At 39.8% G+C, this 13,580-nt stretch overlaps 1 protein-coding gene across 1 annotated transcript in view; it reads left to right on the top strand.

The window, feature by feature from the left end:
• LOC117389135 (activin receptor type-1-like) overlaps positions 1 to 8,640 on the top strand; it is a 37,420-nt gene extending 28,780 nt beyond the window's left edge. The window contains exons 7-12 of the mRNA XM_033986738.2: positions 2,934 to 3,033; positions 3,885 to 4,031; positions 4,496 to 4,771; positions 5,611 to 5,808; positions 7,297 to 7,427; positions 7,512 to 8,640. Of these exons, the coding sequence (XP_033842629.1) occupies positions 2,934 to 3,033; positions 3,885 to 4,031; positions 4,496 to 4,771; positions 5,611 to 5,808; positions 7,297 to 7,427; positions 7,512 to 7,646 (987 nt within the window). The 3' untranslated portion in view covers positions 7,647 to 8,640. The remainder of the gene's footprint in view (positions 1 to 2,933; positions 3,034 to 3,884; positions 4,032 to 4,495; positions 4,772 to 5,610; positions 5,809 to 7,296; positions 7,428 to 7,511) is intronic.
• Positions 8,641 to 13,580: the final 4,940 nt, after the last annotated feature.

Below are 13,580 nucleotides of genomic sequence, written 5' to 3'. Positions count from 1 at the left end.
AATTATAAAGTATTTTATTGTCTGATAATCAGGAAGTGCCCAATTATCATGCTAGTTGTTATTCGCATTGATGGCAAAACACCTACTGCCCTCTGAAAGTTGTGAACAGTTCTTAAAAACACATCACAGTGCATAATTATGATGCTCGGCAGATAAGTGAGGAATAACTTTGGATCATTGCAAACTGTTTAAAATGAACTAGTTCAGTTTTTCATATTTTTAAAACAGTAAAAAAAATCTGATACATCTCTTCTAACAACTCAATAGCCATCCAACCAATCAGAAAACAAACTTTGAAAGAAAGACACAACTAATGGGATCATATGTCACATTTAAAGTTAGTGATCACCGCTGTTTTGCTAACTGATCAATATCTGTGTAATAATTATGCTTTAGGTTTTGTAAAGATCTAATGCTATAAATTTATTGTAGCATTACTGTATTTATTTATTACAATGTCTCAAATTCCATCTCTGTTTCTCCGAAGATGAACCTTCCTGTGTTCTGTTTACCCTAAGCGTAGAAAGTCCTCTAAAATTCACAAATCCTATTGAACAAAGACACCCATCTGTGTGATAAAATCTACAAGGATGCACAAACAATAATTACTTACTCGAAGGCACAGCAGCTTTGAAGTTATTTTCTGAAGATAATGCAGTACTGTATGTATCCAACAGCACTGCATGGGACCACTTGTCAGTGCGTAACAAATGAATGTACTATGTAAATAATTAAGCATAAATGGAACTCCATATGTTTCATATTAAATGATTAGAGGCACAGTGGCAGAAACAGCAAACAAAAAAAGCTCATTTAGCTCATACATTTTTCCCCCCATTTTGTTTGTGAATATCATTTGCTCTGTGTCTCCACACAGTCTTGGCTTTTGTATGCAGTGGTTTGAGTTTGAGGTTAGCTAAAATGATCCAGAATTTGGGTGGAGTCTCGCGGTTGGCCTAAGTGTGTAATCATGTTTTGCTGAAACATTGCAGTTTGGATTCTATGTAAACGCGTACTTGAGCATAGCAAATGGATACTTTTACTTTGTAATTATACTTGAGTGCAATTTTGGAAATATTCTAAAACATACAAAATACTTCTGTTACTTTGTTCAGTTATTTTGACGTCAAAGGTGGAAGTGAAAAAAGTAGTGAGTACCACAAAGTAATACATAGAATTGGTAGTATATTTAAGTGTTTATTAAGAAATATTCAAGTTTAGTAACTACTTAAATAAGGGGTTACGAGTTGCGTTTCAGGTACTAAGTAGTTATTAATCCTGGATAATGGTTAATAAACTATTTGTTCATTATGAATTAAGTAAGCCTAATTAAGATGCAATTATTATAAGTGTTACCAAATTAAAAGTAGTTAAAACTTGACTACATTTTAACTTTACTACACCCACTTACTCAATTTACATTTAGAACACATTGCAGCCTATGACCCTATATATAATATCCACATTATCTTATTATTCTTTTCATCATATTCTGCAGAAGTTAGTCCAAGAGAGATACTTTTTGGCTTTCTAAATGTCAGTATCAATTCAACTTGGCACCAAAACATCAAATATGAGCCCCTCCGAATGTTTGTTTGAGCATAATTAAATCGCTCTTGGCAGCAGTGAGGAGTAGAGAGGTTATTAGGAACAGCGGTGTGGAAAAGCCAAAAACACATGCGCCCAGTCTTTCTGTCTGCAGCCCGCAAAGTCATCTCTGATTAAAACGATACTGCGGCGCTACCATGATTGCATTCTGCTTGGTCCCAAATATAACCACATAAAGCAACCCCACGGATAAGCATTTAAAGTCTCGACAGAGTGACATCTCATTTCATTTGATGTCCTTTCACCTATCTTTGTTGCCTTCCCAAATAGTCTTCCAGGCCACTCCTCCATTATGCATGTGTTTATCTAAGAGGCATCACTCATGTTGATTTCTCTGCTCCCAGACCTGTTTATTTATTTTTCAAGCTGCTTCAACGCCCCCATGTGGTCGCTCTGTGAAGCTGCCAGTCTAAGCAGCAAGAGATAAAAATAAAAGGCTTAGCAGCATTGCGCCTGTTTTGGAGTCTGGCCCTGGGATTAGATCAAATCTCCAGCGCCCACACCAGCCAGCCACCGGGGAGGGGGGAGGCAGTGGTGTCGTTTAAACACCAGGGGGCACTCCACACCTCTAGACAACAAGAACACAAACACACACCCAACAATACACGCTGGTTGGGTTTACATACTTCTTGGGGACATTGTATTAACTCTAAGTAATTTTCTGGAGATTGAGCTCGACCTTAACCATAATTACTACTTGCCTAAACGTAACCTAGACCCTAACCCTTGAACGTGCTATTACTATATCGTCATACTAATGATAGTGATGCTTTGGTGATACAGTATTGATATTTTGGGCTGCTGTATCAATATATCAAAGTAGTATTTTTGGTTTTCTAAAAATGTGATGGATGCATTTCATATTACGTTTGTATAGGTAGCGGTTTCACAAAGAAATACTGTTGTTAAAATGTATTTGGTTTTTAAGAAAATAGTTAGCCATGTATCATATATTGCATTGAATCATGAGTAACTTGGTCATTTCCTGTCATAATTTCTACTCAAATCGTAACTTTAAACCATGTTGATCGAATAATAACGTATTTGTGTCATAGTGACCTGATTATTTTTACCCCATAAGTGAGACTGATCCCTGCGAATTGAGTGTGTGTATTTCGACACCCACGCACACATTGTTGCCCCGCTTCACATACACTTGCCTCCCATAGGTGCCACATCAAAGACACCACAGCCCTTGGAGTCCAGATGCTCCTCATTTCATCATTTTTAAACCTAGCGCCTGGGGATGGCTTTGAAAAGATTTGATTCTTCACATGGTTCCAACACACACAGGCCCTCATGTTTTGTGTCGCCTTCTTTCCCAGGATCTGCTGGACCATTCGTGCACCTCGGGGAGCGGCTCAGGACTGCCCTTCTTGGTCCAGAGAACAGTGGCTCGACAAATCACCCTGAATGAATGTGTGGGTAAGTGGTCTGTGGTAGCCTAGTGTTTTGTATTCAGTAGAGCTTCATAATGTGCCTAATTCATATCAATGAGCCCGTACAATCCACACAGTATATCTTTTCTTATAGAGTCTGTCACCGGCTTGTCTCCATGGAGATGTTATTGTTTTGCCTCGAATGTTCCACAGTATTTTAGTAATTCTTGTTTATTCAGTTGCATGTATTCTTACAGTGTGCAGCGTCACTTCTCCACAGATTTGACCCCCAATTCAGCAAAGTGGCATTACCTGCTTGTCAATAAGTAATGCTATACTGTGGAACACTGCGTACAGAGCCATAGCATCTCCATGGATGCAAGCGGGTGGTGGACCGTCCACCAGAAAATCTACATAGTGCATCTTTTAAATATGTGTAAATTATGAAAAATGATGTATGCTGGTTGATAAGTTGTACTGTGCACCATTATAAGCTGAGTTGAGAACTAATGCTTCACATACCTTTGATTACTTACTGATTACATCTTGCCAGAAGTAATTTCTGCATTCAATTTGACAAAAAAATAAAGTAATGAAAGTAGGTGAAAGGAATGTATATAAGCTGCCGCAGTCAATTTCCACAAATACCTCATAACCAAATCACACAAGAAAAGAAGTTAAGACAGAGACAACTTTTGACTAGACAAGATGTGATGTATGGTGAAACGTCTTTTCCAGAATGGGTGTCAGTCTTGGCTTTATCATCAGTGTTTAACAACATACTGAGAGCAGTTGTGTAACATTGAAAGACCAAAAGAGCTATTTAACAAGTCAACCACCAGTAATTCAAATGTGTGCGCTGAAATGTGAGCAGTGCTCTCATGTTTTTGTCCCTAGGCAAAGGCCGCTACGGTGAAGTGTGGAGAGGGCAGTGGCAAGGAGAGAACGTGGCCGTCAAGATCTTCTCCTCCAGAGACGAGAAGTCCTGGTTTAGAGAAACTGAAATCTACAACACTGTTCTGCTTAGGCATGAGAACATTCTAGGTATGTCATTTAAGCCTTTAAAGAACACGTATTATGCAAAATGAACTTTTAACCACATTATAACATTGTTCCTTTATCATACACATACCCGGAGTTGTTTTTAGCGTGATTCACTCTGGTTTCAGGAATGTAAATGTCCTTTCGCACTAAACCTCAGAAAATATGTAGTTTGCGATAATTCATTACTACTTTGTGCTTGTTATTAGTTTGCCGGGGCATGTTCCTAATTACCTAGTTACATTTTTTGCCCATCATAAAACCATCTGCTGCCAGTAGATGGCTGTAGTAGATTCCAGTAGGAGCGCTGAAGCTGTGAAATAATGTGTGGTTCTTTAACTAGCCATTATTTGAGTTTGTAAAAGAGACACCAAAGCAAAGGTACTCAAGAGCAAGTTTAAAGACCAATAAAATTATCACACCAAAGTAAACACATTTTGTAATTTATTTGTACATTTTTTTTCCAGGCTTCATTGCTTCAGACATGACGTCTCGCAACTCCAGTACACAGCTCTGGCTCATCACACACTACCACGAGATGGGCTCCCTGTATGACTACCTGCAGCTCAGCACACTTGACGCCCTCAGTTGCCTACGGATGGCGCTGTCCATCGCCAGTGGCCTTGCACACCTCCACGTAGAGATCTTTGGCACTCAAGGCAAACCGGCCATTGCCCACCGAGACCTGAAGAGCAAAAATATACTGGTCAAGAAGAATGGGCAGTGCTGCATCGCTGATCTTGGTAAGTGGTACATTGTTTTTTTACTTTGTCAGTGCCTACAAAGTTATTATTTTTGAAATGATATAGTTGACATTAAGTATTGGCTTAGTGCATTCAAAAAATACATTTAGCTTCTCTGCATAATTCAGACTTTAGCATGTGGCATTTTTCATTGAAGGTACATAATGTAACTTTACTTCTGTCTCAGTGGAGATTGTAGAGCTGTGACTGAAATGATCCACAGTATGGCAGTTAACTTGTCTATTTCCATGGAGACAAGCAGGTTACAGATCAGATCTGTGGAGAGGTGACCTCATTCACGATCTTTTCGAGGAATAAAAACACCTGTAATTGAATAGCCATTATCAGTCTAAAAGTACTAATTGAAGGTGAAATAAGTTAGTTTTGTCCTAAGGTGTGAACTGTAAGCAATGCATTCAGATGTTGTTTTACAGAATTATAAGAGGAAGGTCTGAGATGGCTCATAACTTGGCATCTTTCTGTATGACCTTATTTGTTTTTCATTATAAACAAATACCTACTTTAGACATCTAACAGGTCTTAACTAAAAATCTATTTTGAAGAGCACAGACCAATTTGTCTCATGCAGCGATGCTTCCATTTGAGCAAAAAAATAAAATTCAGTTGCAAGTCCCCAGCCAGACATGTTCATTACAGACATTTGATTTGTCCTAATGTTCTGATAAACAGGGTACCAGTTATTTGTACCCTGGTGAGTAATCTCTCATTTGGGAAAAAAACAACAACATCCTGTGTAGAAAAACAACTTAGTTAAGCAATATGTTCCCAATAATACTACTTGTACTTTGTATTTAAAGGTGTTTGTTTTTGTGTGCTAGGTTTGGCGGTCATGCATTTCCAAGACACCAATGAGTTAGACGTAGGCAACAACCCCAAAGTGGGCACCAAGCGCTACATGGCACCCGAAGTGCTGGACGACTCCATCCAGATGGACTGTTTCGAGTCCTTCAAGAGAGTGGACATCTGGGCTCTGGGGCTGGTCCTGTGGGAGATCGCCAGGAGGACTGTCAGTAATGGTGAGGACATGTTTAAACCATTTCAAGTCACTACAGAAGGATGGATCAATGTACAGTGGTCGCTCGTTTATTGTGGGGGTTATGTTCTAAAAATAGCCCACAACAGGCGGAATCCGCGAAGTAGTCAGCTTTATGTGTTACAATTATTATGTTTTAAAGCTATGAAACGCCTCACCACACACTTTATACAAAGTGCTTCACAGTCAACAAAAACAAATATACAGATAACACGATACATAGAAAAAGAACAATAAAACACTAAGATATCCTGTCTAGCTAGTTTTAAATGCCAGGGAGAAGAGGTGGGTTTTCAGTCTAGTCTTAAATTGTGTTAAAGGCTGAGAGGATCTGACAGGCAGAGGGAGGCTGTTCCTTAGTCTGGGCACTGTCACCTCTGGTCTTAAGCCTGACTTTGGGCAGAGCCAGCAGGAGCTGGTCAGCTGACCTCAGGGCTCTGGGTAGAATATAGGGCTGCAGTAACTCCCTCAGATAAAGAGGACCCATAGAGTGCACACATTTAAGCACAATCAATAATATTTTGAATTGCACCCAGTATGGAATAGGGGGCCAGTGCTGCATAGCACAGGTGTGATGTGCTCTCGCCTCTTGCAGCAGTGTTCTGGACATTCTGTGAGTGCTGCAGGGAGCCCTGGTCCTGCCCCACATACAAAGAATTACAAGAATCCAAACGCAACATTACAAATGCATGGATTGCATTTTCAAAATCTGTCTGTGGAAGGTAGGGTCACTTTAGTGAGGATCCTGGACTTTATGTTCAAACTGGACAAGCTCTTAAACTCTGTCATAGAGTCCACACCAAGATTCCTCACTGCAGGGCAACAATAAGAGGACAGAGGACCAATCACACTGTCATACCCAAGCAGTGGGTTAGTTTGGCCAAAACACAACAATTTCAGTTTTATTGATTTAAGTTCAGGACGTTTGTGCTCAGCCAAGTAGCACATCCCTGAGACAGTCCTGTTTCTGATTCTGATTCTAAGCTCTGCAGAAGACTTTTATTGCCATCGTTTGTGAACACAGTTCACAAACTAGGAACTTACTTCGGTGATAAAGTGCAACATAAAACATACTGAATAAATACAAATACGAATAAGGGCATGCACAAAGTTAAAAAAGACATGCTTAAAAAATAAAATAAAATACTTATAGGTAGAAAATATATACAACAGCAGCATCAGAATTAGATTGTGGTTAGTTTCTGTTGAACTTATATCCAAAATTATAGCAACAAGGAATTCACCTTGATTGAGATGGCATATAGAAGCATATTCAAATATTAGCTTACAATACTATTACCACAAACAAAGTGGCACAATATCCTAAAATTCCAAATTTACATAATGTTAATGAACGTGGAATAAGTCTTTTTGATGCAGTTATACTTTTTTTTCCAATTAATGGCAATCTGACCACAGTACACAGACACATTTAGGTTTAAATCACTAAGCTCTTGTGTGTTTACTGTAGGTATAGTAGAGGACTACAAGCCGCCTTTCCACGATGTAGTCCCCAGTGACCCCAGCTTTGAGGACATGAAGAAAGTGGTGTGTGTGGACCAGCAGAGGCCCAACATCCCAAATCGCTGGTTCTCTGACCCGGTCCGTCTTCACTGTTCACATTTCTATTCTCCATTTATTCCCTTACATTTAAATAACCATATTTTCTATCTTCTTTAATTGCAGACATTAAGCTCCTTGGCCAAACTCATGAAGGAGTGCTGGTATCAGAATCCCTCAGCTCGATTAACAGCATTACGGATCAAAAAGACTCTCACAAAGATCGACAGTTCTCTGGACAAAATCAAAACGGACATTTGACTGCACCATGCTCAAAGTGGTGGAGACTAAAGCTTTTGAAGACCCCCCCAGAGAGCGGAGAATCACACTAAACAAAGGACTTGTGGGTTGAGTGCCCTTATAGTGGCACGGACCAGTATTTATTTTAAAAACACTTGGTGGGAAACATTTTGGCATCCAAAGATGGCTTACATGGGCATTTCTGAGACGACCAAGTGTCTTCTTAGGAAAAAAAGGAAAATATATCTATTCGAAACAGAACATAGGAGCTGGACCAGTAGGAAGGAGCTGTTACCTGGGCATTCGCTTTTGTTAGTACTGCAGATTTAGTACGACATGTTTTAAGTTGTAAACCGTCTGAACATAACTGTAGTTTGCAAGTTGGTTCTTTGATTATATTGTTCATTTGCATTCTAGTGGACACTTAGAAAAGGAACACTTGCCAACTCATTGTGAGCACACTTCACAATAAGAAATAATATGTTTTACCGGGACATATCTCCGTATCTCTGTTTACAACTCTGTCACAAGTTTATAGTATTTCAGTAACATTTAGTTGTACAAGCGACTAAGGCACTATTGTTTTTCTCCCAAGCTTTTGTAATCTCTCCATGCATCAGACTTGTTCTATGTTTTGTTTGTTCAGCTTTACAATTCATGCAAAAAGAACAAGTAAAATATCTGCTAAGTAAGTTGTCGCTCCGAGGCCTGTGCGTAAGCCCGTATACTGTCTTAACGCGTGCATTGTTGTCTTAATGCGTGCACTGTCAGAAAATGGAACTTCAGCCTTTTTTTTTTATTTCTTTAACATTTTATATCAAATAGTGATTTCTATTAATTAAATAGAAAATGTGTTTTATTTGTCTCACTTGTCTTGATCTATTTATTGTTTTTGCAGATTTATAACATTGAAATGCTTCTAGTTAAATTCTGATAGTGATGAAGACATCTGTTTGGACTTCTGTCTTTTCATGCACAGGACAGAATTAAACGGCTCTGCTCAGACTAATGCTGCATTCAAATGGTCTTTGTATTTTTCAGTTTCAGTACAATGAGAGGATCAGAAACTGGGTTACAAGCAAGTAGAAGGGAAAGATTAGAACAATGATAATACAATGTAATCAAACTTATTTACAGCAGTCACTTAACAAAATTGATTACTTAACCAACAGAAAGTTAGAAAAACAAACCGTGAGTCACTGGTCAATAACCAACATTCAGAGGAAACAAGCAATTGGATAATGGTTCAAGAGCAGCTCTGTCCTTAGGCCCTTTTTCTTGGCAAGGAAAAAACTGCTATTTAGAAAATCGAAATACTGTGTATGAATCAGTCTAATGAGGTAAACAAACTAACGAACCTTGGTCTGTAAAAATTATCTGTGCTGTCTTCCTACCGGTGGAGGCAGGACGACCGCGCCATCTGCAGTTCGACTTCTTCAGGACCGTATCCCAGGTGTGTGAGGGTAATATACAAAATAGCCTGCATGTCTTACAATACACTGGGGAAACGGGGCATTCAGAACACGGAAAAAGGAACATAGGACAGAATGTGACAAAACAGCGAAGGCCTGCACAAAAACGACAAAACACAAAGAACAGAAGCAACTCAAATCGTACATTTCAGACCATTGTAAAAGAAAACCACATTATTAAACATCATTGCTGGATTTTCCTGTTGTGTCTGATTCTTCCTGTTGTTTTGTTTTTTGTGTCTTGGCGGCACGGTGACTGAGTGCCATCACTCATGTCTCACAGCAAGAAGGTTGGTTCGATCCCCGGGTCACCAGGCCTTTCTGTGTGGAGTTTTTCATGTTTCTCCCCGTGTCTGGATGGGTTTCCTCCGGGTACTCCGGTTTCCCCCATCAACCAAAACATGAACGCCCTTCGAGACAACTGTTGTTGTGATTTTGGGCGTTACAAAAATAAATGAATTGAATTGAATTGATTAAGGAGGTAATCGACATACAGAATTGTGACGATGGGATTTTAAACCGGGTCGAGGGGACCTTTTTACTCTCACACACCTGGGATACTGTCCTGATGAAGCCGGACTGCAGATGGCGCTGTTGTCCTCGCTCTACTGGTAGGAAGACAGGTCAGCTGATTTAAACAGACTTTGGCACAGATTTCTCACAGCAACATCACATGACCACGAGTGACCAGTCGAAACTGTCAGGTATGAAAACAAGCTAAACCTTGGCCTGAAAAAATAATCTAATAAAATAAATTGTGTATGTATTGTTACCTATAATTATGTAAAAAGGCTGCAAAAACACTGGTTAAAAGTACAAAGAAATGAAACATGCCGTTAATCTTCCAACCATGAGCACACAGTGACATTTTTGCAGTTCTGTCTTTGAATATTGTCAAGGGAATAAACAAAATCCATTATTTTTTGTCAATATCTCCCAAACACCCATTGCATATCAATAATTCTGGGGTCTTGGGTTTAAGGCTGACTGCTGAAATTGTCCTCTCTCCACATGAACATACATTGTAACCATTTCTATTTAGATTTAAATCCCAAAGGTTCAAACCAGCAATAAACTGAAACTGTACATGCCACTTTATTTGTAAAACAGAATTGGTTTCTGCTAGTTCACAGCCAACGAATACTGATCCAGATGATTAAAAACATGATTATCTGAGGTGTCAAAAACTCCATCTGGCAACCCTCATTCATATTTACCATCAGTTTATTTAAAGTAATACATGCTACTTTTACAATATGTTTTTTTGGTGCAGTAAGTTAAGTTTAGGATTCGTGGTTAGAAATTGTAAACTACATGACTTGTCCAGCCTTGACTTTGCAGTGAATAGACTAAATGATAACCAAGGGTGCATGCGTGGAGACGGGGGACACTGAGCGGTTGCTAAGGAAACGAAGCGGCAGAAAAACATGGCAAGCTGTTGTAAATTCACTTTTTCCACAGAGGTGTGCTAAGCCGGTGTCCTCGATGTACAGGAGCTTATGGACTGGTCCAGTGTCCGATGTTTGGCTTGTTAAATGAAGCTGAAAAGAGCATACGGTTAATAGAAGGTCTGAGTTGGAGCAGGGGGCAAATTGGTTACAATGGTGCAGGCTTCGAAGAGTATTTGAGTGGGGCTTGTTGGTCTTGTTGTTTTTTTGCATTTATTGTCCATATTGTAGGCTACTTACTCATTGATTTTTATTCTTTTTGGATTTTAAGGACTTATATGACACAAGAGTGGAAAGGAGACGTTTGTGAGTGAGCTGAAGATTTGGTATTTTTTGGTATTTATATCTAAAAAGGCAGATTAAACTCATAATCTGTCTTTAAAATACAATGATTCTTAATATTTTTTTCTGCAGAACTATTGTACCATGCAGTTGTAGCTTTGTGAGTGCAGTTTTGGTCCGATACATAGAGGCTTTTTAAATTTAAGTTAAATTAAAGTAGTGTAATGTTTTAGTGTGTGTTTTAATTAGGCTCTTCAAATTCTATTTATCTTGACTATTTTATAACACCCCCAAAGAAATATATGTTAGATATATATATGCCTGTCACTATATCACATTTTGAAGTTCGATATACAGTATTGCTGAAGTAAATATAGACAATAATAATATTGAAACCAAACCATAAGGTAAAATTATCCCCTAAAAACAGTTCTAAATGTACAATATTGTTTAAAAAAATTTGCAATAAATAAATAACAGGATGCAAAACTTAAGTTAGTTTGTGTCTATGACTCATAGAAGTTCATGATTCACTCTTCTACAACTGAAGAAAAAGTGCTCAAGATAAAAACAGATCCCCAAAATATATTCCTGCTTCCTGCTTTTATATACTGAAAGATAAGTCGATATAGTAATTATCTCACCAAGCCTAGGTGGACAGATATATTTAATTCCATTCCAGGCAAACCAATAACATCTCCATGGACATTATCACCAGAAAAGTTACACTGAGCTTTTTTTTCAAGTACAGTAACCTTGGTGATGCAACACTGCAAATAAATGTTCTTTTATCTTATCTCTGCCACTATATGGATGGATATGTTTATTTATTAGTTTTGTTTAACATATCATAACATTTATTAGATATTAACCTACAATCAGATTGAAAGGTCAAAGGCTACGCAGGGGGTTCAAGTACCATCTTATAGTGGTGCTTCCTGCTAATGCCATTGTGTCCCTGGGCAAAACACTCCATGCACTGTCACTGTCGCACTTCAGTCAAAGTGTGGAGGGTGTTTAAAATAGGAAGGGCATCTGGCTTGAAAACTATTTAAAAAACATTTTGCAATTCAACTGATTCTCTGTGGTAAGTGGCGACGCAAACTGTATGAAAGGACATCTTGAAAAGCTCATATTACGATGTTTTCTGATCTATGTTATAATGTTGTTTCCTCATCAAAAACATACCTGACTTTGTTTAACACACAAACCCTTATTGAACAAAAGGTAAAAGGTAAAACTATCGCTTCGTGACATCAAAAGAGGGAACAGAGCATTTTGAGCTTTGGAGATGCAGACAGACTAATAATACAAGTTTACTCAGACATGTGTGAATGAAACAAAACACAACTCCAGGTGTGTTTTTCAGGAGGTATCAACAGTCAGACATGGCTCAAAGCTCTATTCATCCATTTTCTTCGGCTTATCCGGGGCCAGGTCGTTGGGCCAGCCGAGAGAAATAGATCGTGTCCTGGGTCTTCCCTGGGGCCTCCTTCCGGTGGGACACGCCAGAAACACCTCCCTAGGGAGGCGTCCAGATGCCCAAGCCACCTCAGCTGGCTCCATGAAGCCTCAAGGACCCGATGGAGAGTATAGAGTATAGAGTATAGAGTATAGAGTATAGAGTATAGAGTATAGAGTATAGAGCTGGTCGGTTGACAGCTCTGTCCCTGTCTTCACCCGAGACACGCGGCTGGAGTCAGATGACAGAGGACACCCTTGGACCCCCTTGTGCACGAACACCGTTCGTTATGGACAAACACAGAAGTCCAATAACAGAACACCACTGGGTTCATATCAGGTTGGCCACTCTTCCCAATCACGCCCCTCCAGGTGTCACTGTCGTTGGCCACGGGGGCACTGAAGTTCCCCAGTAGAACAACAAGAGTCCCCGATCTGTACACTGTCTAGTGCCCCTCCTAGGGACTCCAAGAAGGCCGGGTACTCTGCATTGCTGTTTGGCCCATAGGCCGCCACAACAGTGAGAGACCTGTCCCCGACCCGGAGGCGCAGGGACGCGACCCTCTCGTTCACCGGAGTAAACTCTAACACGAGGCGACTGAGCTGTGGGGCAATGAGCCCACATCAGCCCTCTGCCCGCGGGCAACGCTCGAGAAATGGAGAGTCCAGCCCCACTCGAGGAGTTGGGTTCCAGGGCCCGGGCTGTGCGCGGAGGTGAGGCCGACTGTATCAGGTCAGTGACACTCAACCTCAGACTCCCCCGGCTCAAAGTTCACAAGAGTCCATTTTGATTTATAGAGTGCGGACCTTTAAATTCCACTGTATATAGTTGTAACCTTTGATTTATTTGATGTATGTTATTTTATATATTAACATTAATTTGGGGCATTTGTATTTTGTTTATTACTTTATACTAGTTTTATTAATAAGTAATATTTATTTATATTATGTTTGGGTAAATTACATTTAATGTTGGTTCCTGTTGTTGTTGCGGTGCAGCGCATTTGGGGAGCGCACCGGGAAATGGGTGGGAGTGTGAACGCGCACAGGGCGCGCACGTGTTAAGTGCGTCGGTTGTTCAATAAAGAGACGAGCTGTGCACTGTCCTGCCGTGTTGGTGATTGTAGCTAGGAAAACAGCAAGAAAGTCTATAACTCCAATCTAATTGTAACCCGCCGTACTCACACCCTCCGGAGACTGAGAAGACCGATATTTAAGGGTTACATAGTTATTATAATATCTGTACCATGATTAGACTGCTTGCTGTAGCAGTGAAGTGCAGTGTGCCTCCC

This window comes from Periophthalmus magnuspinnatus, chromosome 21, assembly GCF_009829125.3.
Source record: "Periophthalmus magnuspinnatus isolate fPerMag1 chromosome 21, fPerMag1.2.pri, whole genome shotgun sequence".
In the NCBI taxonomy this organism is placed as follows: Eukaryota; Metazoa; Chordata; class Actinopteri; order Gobiiformes; family Gobiidae; genus Periophthalmus; species Periophthalmus magnuspinnatus.
The sequence above is the reverse complement of the archived record's forward strand: the minus strand, read 5'-3'. Positions and strand labels throughout refer to the sequence as shown.